The sequence below is a fragment of the Hemitrygon akajei genome, chromosome 3 (genome assembly GCF_048418815.1).
Source record: "Hemitrygon akajei chromosome 3, sHemAka1.3, whole genome shotgun sequence".
Taxonomy (NCBI): domain Eukaryota; kingdom Metazoa; phylum Chordata; class Chondrichthyes; order Myliobatiformes; family Dasyatidae; genus Hemitrygon; species Hemitrygon akajei.
This window is the reverse complement of record NC_133126.1, coordinates 30645774-30661749: the sequence shown is the minus strand read 5'-3', so window position 1 is coordinate 30661749 and position 15976 is coordinate 30645774. Positions and strand designations below refer to the sequence as shown.

Sequence of the window (15976 nt, the reverse complement as noted above, 5' to 3'; positions counted from 1 at the left end):
TTGGAAAGGGATTGCTGTGGCAGGCAGTGTGCCAGCTCTCAGTGCGATCCGACACTGGTCGCTGGATTCAGATCAGCTCTGCTCTCCCCATGACGGGCTCGGTAGTGTAGTGGTTAGCACAGCGCGCTTCACGGTGACGGGAATCAGGGTTCACTTCCTGCTGCTACCTGTAAGGAGTTCATACCTTCTCCCTGTGACTGTGTGGGTTTCCTTCGGGTGCTCCGGACTTGCCACCCGTTCCAAAGACGTACGGTTAAGGTTAGTGAGTTGTGGGCACGTTGTGTTTGCGCTGGGAGCGTGGGGACACCTGCACGTCCTCAGACAGGCGGTCATTGGCGCAAACGACACGTTTCACTCTCTGTTTCGATGTACCAGCGATAGCTAGAGCTCGCCTTTAAAAGGCTCGACCCACTCCCTCCCCCGACCGTCCCACCTCGCGAGTCGGCCCGACCCTGGGGTCTCAGCCCTTCAGCCAACAGGCCTGTTTCCACAGCTCGGCGCAGAGGATCGGGGAGAGCCACACCCACACGGCGGAGGAGTCACGGGAGGGCAAGGGAGTCCCGTGGGAAACCATCGGGGTCAGTGACTGGCTGCAGCACTCGACGTTTCTGCCTGACGCCGGAGGTTCGGAGAGTGACGGAGAACCTGAGGATGGAGAGGAGGTAGAGAGGCGTGCCGGGGTACAGTGTGGTTGGCTGGATCTGAACCGGGGGCCGATTGGAGGGTGATGTGTGTAATAACACTACCCTGGGTGTGGGTTACGGGCCTGGATCTAATCCAGGGGATTGGGGATTTAATATATAGAGTTACAGATCCCCAAGAGCGGATTGCAGCTGGGATCTAATCCTGGGGCAGGTCGGAGGGTTATACAGTGGTTTTAAAAAATATTCACCCCCCCTTTGGATGTTTTGCTGTTTTATTGTTTTGCAGCATTGAATCACAATGGATTTAATTTGGCTTTTTTGACACTGATCAACAGAAAAAGACTCTTTCGTGTCAAAGTGAAAACAGATCTCTACAGTGCAAGCTAAATTAATTACAGATATAAAACACAAAAAATTTATTTGCATAAATATTCACCCACTTCACGTCAGTATTCAGTAGATGCAGCAATTACAGCCTTGAGTCTGTGTGGATAGGTCTCTATCAGCTTTGCACATCTGGACACTGCAATATTTCCCAATTCTTCTTTACAAAATTGCTCAAGCTCTGTCAGATTGCAAGGGGATCGTGAGTGAGCAGCCCTTTTCAAGTCCAGCCACAAATTCTCAATTGGATTGATGTCTGGACTCTGACTTGGCCTCTCCAGGGACATTAGTTTTGTTGTTTTAAGTCATTTCTGTGTAACTTTGGCTTTACGCTTGGGGGTCATTGTCTGGCTGGAAAACAAATCTTCTCCCAAGTCGCAGTTCTCTTGCAGACTGCATCAGGTTTTCCTCCAGGAATTCCCTGTATTTTGCCACATTTGTTTTATCCTCTACCTTCACAAGCCTTCCAGGGCCTGCTGCAGTGAAGCATCCCCACAGCATGATGCAGCCACCACCATGCTTCACTCAAGGGATGGTGCGTTTTTGATGATATCTGGTGTTTGGCTTATGCCAAAAATAGGATTTAGTTTGATATCCAAAAAGCTCAATTTTGGTTTCATCAGACCATTGAAACTTTTTTCCAGCTGACTTCAGAGTCTCCCACAGACTTCTGGCAAACTCTAGCCAAGATTTCATGTGAGTTTTTTTTTCAATAGTGGCTTTCTCTTTGCTTCTCTCCCACAAAGATGTGACTGGTGAAGCACCCGGACAACAGTTGTTGTATGCACTGAATCTCCCATCTCAGCCACTGAAGCTTGTAACTCCTCCAGAGTTGTCATAGGTCTCTTGGTGGCCTCTCTCACTAGTCCCCTTCTTGCACAGTCACTCAGTTTTTGAAGATGGCCTGCTCTAGGCAGATTTACAGCTGTTACCATATTCCTTCCATTTCCTGATGATTGACTGAACTGTAATCCGAGGGATATTCACTGACTTGGAAATTTTCTTGTATCCATCTCCTGACTTGTGCTTTTCAATAACTATTTTGCTTTGTTGTTTGGAGAGTTCTTTTGTCTTCATGGTGTCATTTTTCGCCATGATTCTGACTCGCATCAGTTGGACCTTCCAGATACAGGTGTATTTTTACTACAATCAATTGAAACACCTTGACTGCACACAGTGATCTCCATTTAACTAATTATGTCACTTGTAAAACCAATTGGCTGCACCAGTGAAGATTTGGTGTGTCATATTAAAGGGGAGGGGGTGAATACTTAATGCAATCAATTATTTAATGTTTTATATTGGTAATTAATTTAGGTCACTTTGTAGAGATCTATTTTCACTTTGACACAAAAGTGTCTTTTTCTATTGATCAGTCTCAAACCAAATTAAATCCACTGTGATTCATTAAAACATTGAAAATTTCAAGGGGAGTGAATACTTTTTCTTGACATTGTCTATGAATAACAATACCTTGGGAGTGGGTTACAGGCTGGGATCAAATCTGGGGTTCAGACAGTTTGTATGTACAATAACCGATTCCTGGAGTGTGTGTCACATCAGATTGTACTCTACAATTTGGGATGCTATTTATCGTTTGTCAGTGCTGTGGTGGGAGTTCTATTGTGAAGTGTTCCGTGAAATGCGCTGTCCCTCCTCACCAAACCCCAGGGATCTGCGTCGTGTAGACATTGGTGGGCTGTCCCTCCTCACCAAACCCCGGGGATCTGCGTCGTGTAGACATTGGTGGGCTGTCCCTCCTCACCAAACCCCGGGGATCTGCGTCGTGTAGACATTGGTGGGCTGTCCCTCCTCACCAAACCCCGGGGATCTGCGTCGTGTAGACATTGGTGGGCTGTCCCTCCTCACCAAACCCCGGGGATCTGCGTCATGTAGACATTGGTGGGCTGTCCCTCCTCACTAAACCCCGGGGATCTGCGTCGTGTAGACATTGGTGGGCTGTCCCTCCTCACCAAACCCCGGGGATCTGCGTCGTGTAGACATTGGTGGGCTGCCCCATCTCACCAAACCCTGGGGATCTGCGTCGTGTAGACATTGGTGGGCTGCCCCATCTCACCAAACCCCGGGGATCTGCGTCGTGTAGACATTGGTGGGCTGCCCCATCTCACCAAACCCCGGGGATCTGCGTCGTGTAGACATTGGTGGGCTGCCCCTCCTCACCAAACCCCGGGGATCTGCGTCGTAGAGATGTGAATTCTTTTTCACTCCATTTGCAGAGCCCAGCTGCGCTTTGTGTCAGCAAGGCGAAGTGGACTGTGGGGCTGGAGTCTATTACTGCTGAAGGGTGTGTGTGCTGAATGAAGTGGAAGGTGCAGGAGATGCCACATGCATATCAATCACCCTCTGGCTGTCGTTCCCTCCCTGGCCTCTCTTCTAAATCAGTAGAAAGTTTTAGAAATATACGGTGGTAAAGTGATTAGCACATCACTTTACAGCCCCAGCGATCACTGATCAGAGTTCGATACCAGCCGCTGATCGTAAGAAGTCTGTGTGTTCTCCCCGTGACCACGTGGATTTCCTCCGGGTGCTCTGGTTTCCTCCCACGTATGGGTTAGGGTTAATAAGTTGTGAGTATGCTCTGTTGGCACCGGAAACATGGTGACACTTGTGGACTTGTGGCAGTATAATCCTTCAGCTCCAGTTAGATGGGCTATGGTGCTCCATGATGTGACGACTCTAAAATTTCATGGGAACAGGCTGCAAGGTCTGGTCATGCAGGCTCATCTTCCTGGCAGCTTTGGAGGCCAGGCAGTTATCTGAACTTCTCTTGAAGGTGCTGGCTACTTATGGGGAAGGTGAAAGATGGTATTTCTGGTGTTGGGCAGTCTGGGCTGAGGGGCAAAAGGATGCCACATTTCAGAGCTGAGATCCAGAAATATTTCCACAGACTGTATAAAACTTTGGTCACCCCACAATGGAGTATTGTGTGCAGGTCTGGTTGCCCCTTTGCAGGAAGGACATGGAGGCTTTGGAGAAGGTGCAGAGGAGGTTCACCAGGATACTGCCTGGATTAGAGGGCACGAGCTGTGAGGAGAGGTTAGAAAACTGAAGTCATTTTCTGTGGAGCAGTGGAGGTTGAGGGGAGGCCTGCTGGAAATTTATATGATTATGAGACGTGTAGTTAGAGTCATTTCCCCAGGGCGGAAATGATAAATTGAAGAGGGTGTAGCTTTAGGGTGAGGGGGGGAAGTTTAAAGGAGAAGTGGTGTGTCAGTATGTTTTATACACAGGTTGGTGGGTGCTTGGAATGGGCTCCTGTGAGTGGTGGAGGCAGACGTAATGGTGGTGTTTAAGAGTCTGTTAAACACAGATAAACGTGCAGGAAATGGAGAGATCTGGATCATGTGCAGGCAGAAGAGATTTAATTTACTGTGGCATAATTTTCGGTACAGATATTGGAGGCCAGATGGGCTGCTCCTGTCCTGTACTATGCTCAAGGTATTAAGGAATCCATGGAATTGGTCTCAGTGTAGGAAGATGTCAATTGGATAGGTGATCTTGCGCAGACACGAGGGGCCGAGTGGCCTCCTTATCTAACGCTCCTACATTGCTGGCAGGGAGTCCAAGGGGCGCTGAGCCCCCAGCGAGAGGTGGGGGCTGAGCTCAGCCGTGTGGAATGGTACATCCCCATTTCCACAGAGATCCCCGCACACTTGCAGCAGACTGCCAGAGCTTCAGACAACGTGGACAAGGAGGTGAGTCTTGGGGGAGCGGACGTCTGACAAGACCACGTCCACTTCCCAGTCATGTCACAAGCCCACGTGTGCTCAGGTGTAGTGTAAAACTTCCAGCAGTTTCACAGGCACAGGGCATCAGGGGCACAGCATTCACAGGGGAGATTTATGTGAGATTATCACAGAAAAAAGACAAATTTAGTGCAAAGTGTTTGGTACATGTGATGTTAATAAACTATTTCAATAGCTAATCACTATCTCATAATAGCAACACCAGGACACTTTGCACTAACATTGACGTTTTGTCTTGCATACTGTTTATACAGGTCAAATCATTACACAGCACTTTGAGGTGAAACAAGGTAAAACAATAACCGAATGCAGAATAAAGTGTAAAAATTGCAAAGAAAGTGCAGTGCAGGTAAATGCTAAAGTGCAAGAGGTGAATTGGGTAGACAGAGAAGTTAAGAGTCTCATCTTATCACAACTGGTTGTGCTGGATAGTTCAGATGTTTGAGGGAGAACTTCTTCACTCATAGAGTGGTGCGAGTGTGGAACCAGCCTTCAGTGGAAGCTGGTTCGATTTCAACATTAAGTGAAGTCTGGATAAGTGTATGGATGGGAGGGATATGGAGGGCTGTGGTCCAGGTGTGGGTTGATGGGACAAAGCACAGTAATTGTTTGATGTGAGTTAGATGGGCTGAAAGGTTTATTTCTGTATTGTAGCTCTGTAACCAAAAAGTTGAAGGGAAGTAGCTGTCCTTGAACCTGGTGGTGTGGGACTTCAGGCTTCTGTACGTCCTGCCTGATGGTAACAGTGAGAAAGTGGCATGTCCCGGATGGCGGGGATCTCCAATTATGGATGTTGCCTTCCCGAGGCAGTGCCTCCTGGGGGTGCCAGTGGTGGGGAGGGATGTGTGTGTGATGTACTGGCCTGTATCCTCTACTCACCGCTGCTTCTCACATTCCCGTGACTCTAGGATTGGAGATGTAGTGGACAGCAAGGAAAGCTTTCAAAGCTTGCAGTGGGATCTTGACTTGCTGGAAAAATGGGCTGAAAATTGACAGATGGAATTTAATGAGGACAATCGTGAAGCGTTACTCTTTGGGAGGACAAGCTAGGGTAGGACCTATACAGTGAATGGTAGGGCACTGAGGAGTGCAGTAGACCAGGGATCTGAGAATATAGATCCATAATTTTTTGGAAGTGGTCTTATGGGTAGATAGGGCTGTAAAGAAGGCTTGTGGCATATTGGCTTTCATAATTAGAGTATTGAGTGCAGGAGTTGGGATGTAATGGTGCATTTGTATAAGACCATAAGACATAGGAGCAGAATTAGGCCATTCAGCCCATCAAATAATCCCCATTCCATCATGACTGATTTTTTTATCCCTCTCAACCCCATTTTCCTGCCTTCTCCCCAAAACCTTTGACACCCTCACTAATCAAGAACCTATCAACCTGAACTTGATGGATCGTGGACTCCTCCACTACAGGAAATGTCCTGTCCACATTGCCTCTATCGAAGCCTTTGAATATTTGATAGCTTTCAATGAGATATCCCCCCCACCCCCATTCTTCTAAACTTCAGCGATTACAGGTCCAGAGGAATCAAACGCTCCTCATACATTAACCCTTTCATTCTTGGGATCATCCTCATGACCCATCTCTAACCCTCCCCAATGCCAGCACACCCTGCCTTAGATAAGGGGCCCAAAACTGCTCAAAATTAAGATGTTGGTGAGGCCAAAAGTGGAGTATTGTGTGCAGTTCTGGTCGTTTGTCTACAGGGAAGATGTCAATAAGATTGAAAGATTTCAGAGAACTGTGTCTTGGTAGGAGTGACGTTAAACCAACTTGCATGGAGACATAGATTGAGTGGACAGCACTCCCTGGGTAGAAATAGCTGATAGGAGAGAACATAACTTCACAGTGATTGAAGGGAAGTATTGAGGGCACGTCAGAGGTAGGATGTTTACACAGAGAGTGATGGGTGCGTGGAACGGACTGCCGGGGGTGGTGGTAGAGGCAGATGCTTTAGGGACATTTAAGAAACTTTTAGAAAGCACATGGATGATAGAAAAATAGAGGGCTATGTGGGAGGGAAGGGTTAGATAGATCTGAGAGCAGGTTAAAGGGCTGGATCGGAGGGGCCGTACTGTTGTATGTTCTATGTGCTTGTGCCTGCGACTGTAACTGTGACATTGACTTTGATGTCGATGGTGGAGTGACCCTCTGCCTTGCTCTGTGTCTGTCTGGTGCTGCCAGGAGAGTGGGAGCAGTACGGAGGCAGGACTGGGGGTGTAGGGTGACTGAACGCTGAGGGTCCTACGTGGGGAGGGAGTGGTAATGCTCCCGTGGGACTGGGTGTGGAGACTCGGCTGGCGGGCATACAGAGGGGACCCCAGCCACAGTGGTGGGCCTGATCTCCCCACTCTCTGTTCCTGCCAGGTGGGGGTCGAGGGGGGCCGCGCAGAGGAGCTGAGGACCAAGATCGTGGAGTGCACGGGCCGACTACGGGAGCTGGAGGAGACCCTGTGGCAGCAGAGCAGGACTGTGGGTGAGGCCAAGGCCCAGCTGAAGGTAGGTGCCACCTGCTTGTACTCCCCGGGGTAAGGGTCCCTTCTGCCAACACCCCAGGGTGCTGACTTCCATTATGGGATGGTTCCTTCCCCACATTAGGGTTTTAAACCTCACTGTGGGGGTGGATCTCTCCCCACCTCACCCCGCTCCAGGATGCTGAACTGACTGGGAGATTGGTCTCTCCCCACCTCAGGCTGTTGGCCCTCGCTGCAGGATGGATCTCTCCCCAACCTAAGCTGTACACCCTCACTCTTACTGGGGAGCATTTCTCCCACGCCCAGCAGAGGGCAGCAATGCTCCATCCTCGACCCTGATGTGAAGAGTTTTGGCGTTAATTTAGAAGTTCAAGTCAAGTCACTTTTTATTATAACTGCTGGTACAGTGCATAGTAAAAATGAGACAATGTTTTTCAGGACCGTGGTGTTACATGACACAGTACAAAAACTAGACTGAACTATGTAAAAAAACAACACAAAAAAACTACACTAGACTACAGACCTACCCAGGACTGCATAAAGTGCACAAAACAGTGCAGGCGTTACAATAAATAATAAACAGGACAATAGGGCAGTAAGGTGCCAGTCCGGGCTCTGGGTATTGAGGAGTCTGATAGCTTGGGGGAAGAAACTGTTACATAGTCTGGTCGTGAGAGCCCGAATGCTTCGGTGCCTTTTCCCAGACGGCAGGAGGGAGAAGAGTTTGTATGAGGGGTGCGTGGGGTCCTTCATAATGCTGTTTACTTTGTTGGTCCATCCCAGGATCCCACCCGGAAACATTCAGAGTGCTGGCGGATCGTTCTTTCCCCGGTGACCCTCTCCATGAGGTTTACATGCCCAACCTACTCCCCATCCTGCACTGCCTTAACCCTCTGCAACCCAGTGCCTTGGCCTGATACAGCCTGGAAACACTCCGTCCCTGAGCCAGTCCCAGTTGCCCGCATTTAGCTCAGGTCCCTCTAAACCCGCCCTATCCGTGTACAGTATCTGTGCAAATGTGCTTTAAATGTCGTTATTGTACCCACTTCCTTTGGCATCTCGTTCCATTCACCCACCACCCTCCAGGTGGAAATATTGCTCCTCAGGCCCCCTCTAGATCTTTCCCCTCTCTCCTTAAACCCATGCCCTCTAGACTCCCCTACCCTGGGAGAAATGACTGTCACCATACACATTATCTACACTCCTCATGATTTTATAAACCTCTGTAAAGTCGCCCCTCCAGAGAAAAAGACCCAGCCCTTTCAACCTCTCCATTCCCAGTACCGTCCTCAAATCCTTTGTGCAGTCTTCCCGGCTTAATCCTACAGCAGGGGGACCTGAGCTGCGTTTTTGAGGGGCAGCTCGGCAACCCAGGCTTTGATTCCCGCTGCTGTCTGTAAGGAGTCTGTACATTCCCCCCATAACTGTGGGTTTTCCCTGGGTCCTACCATACCACATTCTAAAGATGTACGGGTTAGCAGTTTAACTGGTCCCATGCTTGCAATTGGGTGGCGTGGTCTCGTTGGGTCGGGAAGTCCTGCTACTGCGCCGTATCTAAATGGAGAAGGTGAAGAGAGCACACAATTCTGCACTCGCGGTCTCACCGATGTCTTGTACCACTGTAACAAGACGCCCCAATTCCAGTACTCAGTTCCCTGAAGCCAGAGACTTCTTCCAAGGGTGGAAATGGCAAATACCAGCGGGTGTAATTTAAAAATGATTAGAGGAAAGAATGGGATGGTGTCAGAGGGACGTTTTTTACACAGAGGGTGGTAACGTCCCGGGTATATTAGGGGTTATTTCTAAGACTGATGATGGATAAAAAGAAGGACCACGTAGGACAGAAGGGTTAGATTGATCTCAGTAGGTTAAAGGGTCAGCACGATATTGTGGGCCAAAGGGTCTATAATGTTCGAAGTCCTATGAAGGCCAGCATGCCAAATGCGACCTTCACCACTCTCTCTACCGGTGTCACCCTTTCTCTCTCTTTTTGCTCCCCGAGGTCTCTCTGTTCTGGGGCACTCCCTCTGTCCCTGCTCTCTGCCGTGTGTGCCCTTGTGGCATTGGGGTACAGCACTGCTATTTTTCTTGTAGTTTAATTTTCCTATGCTTGTTTGTATTTTTATCTAATCACCTATATACATGTGATTGTCCAGTGGTTACAGCTGCCTCTGGATTTTCCTGGAATCTTCTTGATTTCATTGTTGGGTGTCACCTCACCTGTATCTGGGCAGCTTATTGGTTAACTGTTATCAGTAGAATTTCTGTTTTGTGTAGTCTGCTTTGAGAAGTCTTTTGCTTTCTTCCTCTCTCGCCTCGCTTCTTCTTTCTGCTTCTCCGACTTTGCTGGTGATACTTTTGGTAACGAGTTTAATGCCTCATTCTTCACTTCCAAAGAATCTCAAGATCGTAAAAGCATCCCGATCCTCGGCCAGGTGCCGCACCGCGTGGCTACCCGTACTAAACTCTGTCTGTCTCGCTGTTGCTCTGCAGTTTATCTGGAGTGAGGTTGATGCATGGCACTCGGTCCTCTCTCAGCTGGACGGCGACGTGCAGGAGTTGGCGGAGGAGGATCCAGCGCCGGCCCAGCAGCTGATGGACTCTCTGCTGGACTCCTTCCAGCTGTACCAGCAGGTGTCCCAGCTGGCAGAGCAGAGATCAGCGTTGGCCAACAAGGTGAAGCCCCGCTGCCTTGCCTCCCACCCTCTCCGACCTTCGCAGAGTCCTGTTCCGTTCTTGTCGCCTCAGGGCTGGACTTGGGTTTATTGTTACTGACGTGTGTCATGAAATGTGTTGTTTTGACCGCAGAACAGTATAATTCATAAAGAATTCGTATAGACAACAAATACTATACATTAAAATAAGGAAAAGAAGTGCAAAAAGAGAGCAAAATAGTGAAGTAGTGTTCAGAAATCTGATGGCAGAGAGGAAAAAGCTATTCCTAATATGCTGAATGTGTGTCTCCTCCCCAGGGTGGCAATGCAAAAAGAAAGCCCATCCTGGCTGGTGGGGCATCCTTAGTGACGGATGCCACCTTTATTTGGGGCATCGCTTTTTGAAGATGTCCTCGATGATGGAGAGGATTCTATCCGTGATGGAGCTGGCTGAGTTTGCAACCCTCTGTAGCCATTTCCGATCCCGTACAGAGGAGCCTCCATAACTTTACAGGAAGGATGTGGAAGGTTTAGAGAGGGTGCAGAGGAGATTTGCCAGGACGCTGCCCGGATCAGAGAGCGCGCCTTATGAAGGAAGATTGAGTGAGCTAGGGTTTTTCTCCTTGGCGTGAAGGACAAAGAGTGGTGACTTGATAGAGGTGTGTAGGAAGAGGCATAGATCGAGTGGACAGCCAGAGACTTTTCCTCAGGGCAGGAATGGGTATTATGAAGGGGCATCATTTTAAGGTGGTTGAGGAAAGTGTAGGGGGGGAATGCCAGAGGTAGGTTTTTTCTTGCACAGAGAGTGGTGGGGGTGTAGAATGCACTGCCAAGGATGGTGGTAGAGGTGGGTATATTTGGGGCACTTAAGAGGCTCTTGGATGAAAGAAAATTAGAGGGCTACATGGGAGGGAAGGGTTAGACTGAACCTAGAGGAGGTTAAAAGGTTCTAGAACAGTGCCCGGTAATCCAGGAGTGATCTTGCTCCTGCCATCTGTCATTGTACGCATGACAATAGTACACCCATTACCAATTTGTAGGTGGCAGATGAATCAAAGCTGAGTTTGTGGTGAGGTGGAACAAGTCTGTGTGTGCAGAGGTGCAGTGAAAAACCAGCAGCTTCTCGGGCACAGAGCAGCATTCACAAGAGAAACATAAATGTACATTACGCACAATTGTTACAAGACGGCACACAATCAGGAAAAAAGCACACAGCGCAAACAAGAGAAAATCTACTGATGCTGGAAATTCAAGCAATGGACACAAAGTGCTGGAGGAACAGCAATGAATTAAAGTATTAGTATCGTCCAGGTGATCCAAGGCCAGTGAGATTGCAACTGCTGTAGACCTATTGTGCCAATAGGCAAATTGCAGGGGTCCAGGTCCTTGCTCAGGTTGATTCGAATTGATTCAGGTTGATTCAGTTGATTCAGGTTGACTCGAATTGATTCGAGCCATGAGCGAGCTCGCAAAGCATTTCATCACCGTAGATGTGAGTGCCAGTGGGTGATGGTCACTGAAAAGCCCAGAGAAGCCCAGCCTTCTTTTCTGGGATGCTGGTATGACCATTGCCCTTTTGAAGCAGGTGGGAACTTCTGACTGTAGCAATGAGAAACTGAAAAAGCCTTTGAACACCCTCTGCGACAGAGACCACAGGTCATCGGATGCTGCAGTGGTTTCATTCTGCCTTTTAAAGCCAGGATAAACACTGTTGAGTTGATCTGGGAGTGGAGTATCGCTGCCATTCATGATGTTTGGATTCTCTTTGTTGGAAGTAATGACCTGCAAACCCTGCCAGAGCTTATGTACATCTGATTCCGCCTCTAACCTCAATGGGAATTGTTATTTTGCTCTTGAGATAGTCCTCCGGAAGTTGTTTATGGCCTGGATCACCAGGACTATACAACCAGGTCCGCACACGTCCCGTTACACATGAGCCCTGAACGTGCCCTAACCTGTATGTGAGACCTTGTCAGATGCCCTCTGGAAATCTGGCCACACCACATCTACAGCTACTCTTCTTCAGCCCTGCTTGGTACCTTTGTGAGCAACCCTAGCATGTCTGTCAAAGACCATTTACATTTCAGAAAACCAGATTTCAGCATCGGCTATCCCTGGTGTCACCATATTGCATTGCGCTTCTCTAAGGGACCAGCTGTTACCCCTGCTTGTAGAAACAAACACCTTGTCAGTATAAAGTTAATATAATTGAATAGAAGGTTAACTGGCCCTATCCTCAGGAGCTCCCCTTGCCCTGGGAGTGTGTGATAGAGTGCATGGAGGGAGCTTGACTCTGTGTCTGACCCCGGGAGTGTGTGATGGGACAGTGTGGAGGGAGCTTCACTCTGTGTCTGACCCCGGGAGTGTGTGATGGGACAGTGTGGAGGGAGCTTCACTCTGTGTCTGACCCCGGGAGTGTGTGATGGGACAGTGTGGAGGGAGTTTCACTCTGCCTGACCCCGGGAGTGTGTGATGGGATGGTGTGGAGGGAGCTTCACTCTGTGTCTTACCCCGGGAGTGTGTGATGGGACAGTGTGGAGGGAGCTTCACTCTGTGTCTGACCTCGGGAGTGTGTGATGGGACAGTGTGGAGGGAGTTTCACTCTGCCTGACCCCGGGAGTGTGTGATGGGACGGTGTGGAGGGAGCTTCACTCTGTGTCTTACCCCGGGAGTGTGTGATGGGACAGTGTGGAGGGAGCTTCACTTTGTGTCTGACCCTGGGAGTGTGTGATGGGACAGTGTGGAGGGACAGTGTGGAGGGAGCTTCACCCTGTGTCTGATCCCAGGAGTGTGTGATGGGACAGTGTGGAGGGAGCTTCACTCTGTGTCTGACCCCGGGAGTGTGTGGAGGGACAGTGTGGAGGGAGCTTCACTCTGTGTCTGACCCCGGGAGTGTGTGATGGGACGGTGTGGAGGGAGCTTCACTCTGTGTCTGATCCCGGGAGTGTGTGATGGGACGGTGTGGAGGGAGCTTCACTCTGTGTCTGATCCCGGGAGTGTGTGATGGGACGGTGTGGAGGGAGATTCACTCTGTGTCTGACCCCGGGAGTGTGTGATGGGACAGTGTGGAGGGAGCTTCACTCTGTGTCTGACCCCAGGAGTGTGTGATGGGACGGTGTGGAGGGAGCTTCACTCTGTGTCTGATCCCGGGAGTGTGTGATGGGACGGTGTGAAGGGAGCTTCACTCTGTGTCTGACCCAGGGCAGTGTAGAGGGATGGTTACTCATTGTATATCCTGCGCTGGGAGCGTGCGACAATAGTCGGAAATACTTAGCCCTATCGGGATCGGCACTGAGGGCTGCTTGTGTTTGGGAGCAGATTCCGGAGTGTCTCCAGGAGTTCCAGCAGGTGATGGATTCAGCCTCGTCCTGGATTCAAAGCACAGAGGACCTGCTTGCCCAGAATATTGACTGCACGTCAGCCAAGTCCCTGAACAAACAGCTCTTCACAGTACAGGTGAGTCAGGCCATTCAGCCCCTCGAGCTGTCCCATGCCGTCAGGTTTCAGACTTCAGCCTCGGCCCCATTCTCCTGCCTCCCTCCACCAGCCCTGGTTGCTGACAGTTCCAATACTGGTCGGGCCGAGTCCTTGGAGATCCTGTGTTTCAGCACTTGAGATGTAAAGGTTTAGAGCTGAGCTTCCCAACCTGGGGTCCGTGGCACAAACAGGCTGGGAACCCCTGGTTTAGATGCATATGGGCAGATGGGATAGTATGATCCAAATGGGCAGAAGGGCCTATTGCTGTGCTGCCTAACTCTAATGGGGGAGAAACCATCCTTCATGAGAGAAGTTCTTCCCCCTGGCTAAAAGGCAAATTTATTCATAGAACATTCTAGCACAGAAACAGGCTCTTCAGTCCTTGCTGTCGTGGTCTGCCTAGCCCCCTCTAATCACACCTGGATCATTGCCCTCCATATTCCTCACGTCCATGTACTCATCCAAACTTCTCTTAAACCTTGTAATTAAACCCCCATCCACACTTCCACTGGCAGCTCGTTCCACACTCACATCACCCTCTGAGAGAAGAAATCCCCCTTCAGTGTTTCACCTCTGACCCTTCGCCCATGACCTCTAGTGCTAGTCTCACCCAAGCTCAGTGGAAAAAGCCTGCTTGCATTCACCCTACCCATACCACTCATGATTGATATGTCTCCCCTCGTTCTCCGACACTCCAGGGATGAGCCTTTCCCTACAATTCAGGTCCTCAGGTCCAGCAACCTCCCAGCATTGTTTGGTGAATCCTGTGTGAATCCTGCTGTCAGGGATGCCCTCCCCTGTGACTCACGCTGATGTGTGGTGGGTGGATGTGAGGCTGTTGGGAGATCTCTCTGCTGCCCCCCTGGATCTGTTACTGCTGTGGACCCTGCTCTGATTCCGATCCCCACCTCTGCTTGCTCCCCTCACGGCAGAAACTGGCAGAGAACAACAGACAGAAGGAAAAAAGCCTGCAGGACCTCAACTCCAGGCTGAGAGAGCTGTCCATGACTATCCACACCGACGACATGATGGCTGCTGTCAACAAGCTGCAGGACAGTGGCGTCTCCTTACAGCAAGGCCTGGCCCAGAGGGCGTCGGAGATCCAGACTGTCACCACGGTGAGGCACCTCTCCCTCATCTCACACGCTCACTTACTGTGGGAGGGGAGGGATGGAGGGAGGGTCACACTGTAGGAGGGGTGGTTCTGAGCGGGGTCACACTGTGGGAGGGATGGTAGTGAGGGAGAGTCTCACTGTGGGAGGGGCGGTACTGAGGGAAAGTCACGCTTTATCCTGTTCCACACTAACTGGACCAATGATTGTGTTTCTCTGTCTGGCAGGAGATCGAGGCCCTTGAATCTGAGGTGAAAAACCTTGAAAGTAATGTCTCCGCGGTTAAGGACATCCTCCAATCCACAGACCTCTGTCACTTACCCATTCAGGAGCATCTGACCAACCGACAGGTGGGTGGCAGTTCCTCGTTGTGGCTGTGTGCCCCCCAGTGGGTGTGCGACTGTCCGCTGTCACAGTGGGCCCTGTTCTGTCCTTTCACGTGGTGTCCTGTGCAGCCTCCTCAGCCCCTCCCTAACGGGGAGCAAATTCAAATCCTGAAACCAAGGGTGCAAAGGGCTTGGAAGTTCAGTGCAGGATTCCCTAACGGTTAACTTGCAGGCTGAATTGATGGGAAGGAAGGCCGATGCAACGTTAGCATTCATTTCAAGAGGACTCGAATATAAAAGGAAGGATGTATAAAGGGTAGGAAAGATGAGGCTCTATAAGGCACTGCTCAGACTGTACTTGGAGTACTGTGGGGCCCCGTTTCTAAGAAAGGATTTACTGGGAGAAGCAGAGGTTTAAAAGAATGATCCTGGGAGTGAAAGGGTTAATGAATGAACTGTGTTTGATGGCTCTGGGAGTGTTCTTGCTGGAGTTAACAAGGATCTCATTGAGATCCCCCCTCATTCTTCTAATACATTTATCAAAGTCATTAGCGAATACTAAAAGGCCTAGATGGTGTGACCATTGCGAGGATTTTTCCCACAGTGGGGAAGTCTAGGAACAGGAGACACAGCCTCAAAATTGAATGTTCCATTTAGAACAGAGATGAGGAGGAATTTCCTTTTCCAGAAGGAGGGGAATCTCTGGAATTCCTTGGCACAGACAGCGGTGGAACCTGAGTTATTGGGTATATTTAAAGTGGAGGTTGGTAGGTTCTTGTTTAATCAGAGCATCAAAGGTTATGGGGAGAAGGCAGAAGAATGGGATTAAAAGGGATAACAAATCAGTCTTGATGGATGACAGGGCAGATGTGATGGACCAAATGTCCTAATTCTTTGTCTTATGTCTAGCTTCCTCCCCCCCAGGGAGGTTGTGGGGGGGGGAGGTTAGCTGACTCTTTGAACTGCAGCATCCCTTCTGATGAAGGACCCCCCCCATGTGTTGTACTGGACAGTGCGTGGTGTCACTCCTGCCCTTCCCAGGTGCTCTGCCTGTCTGTTGCCTCCTGAAGCTGCGGGTGGGGCAGCCCGGTGTCCCACGGCTCCAGAGCCTCAGGTTCGATCCCC

The 15976-nt window shown here is 49.9% G+C and overlaps 1 protein-coding gene across 4 annotated transcripts in view; it reads left to right on the top strand.

Moving 5' to 3' along the window:
* Window positions 1–15976, top strand: part of LOC140724815 (nesprin-2-like) — a 288546-nt gene that overhangs the window by 70527 nt on the left and 202043 nt on the right. For all 4 annotated transcript variants that reach the window (XM_073039455.1, XM_073039456.1, XM_073039454.1 and 1 more), the window contains 6 exons: window positions 494–662; window positions 7176–7307; window positions 9776–9958; window positions 13255–13392; window positions 14346–14531; window positions 14753–14875. In XM_073039455.1, the coding sequence (XP_072895556.1) occupies window positions 494–662; window positions 7176–7307; window positions 9776–9958; window positions 13255–13392; window positions 14346–14531; window positions 14753–14875 (931 nt within the window). The remainder of the gene's footprint in view (window positions 1–493; window positions 663–7175; window positions 7308–9775; window positions 9959–13254; window positions 13393–14345; window positions 14532–14752; window positions 14876–15976) is intronic.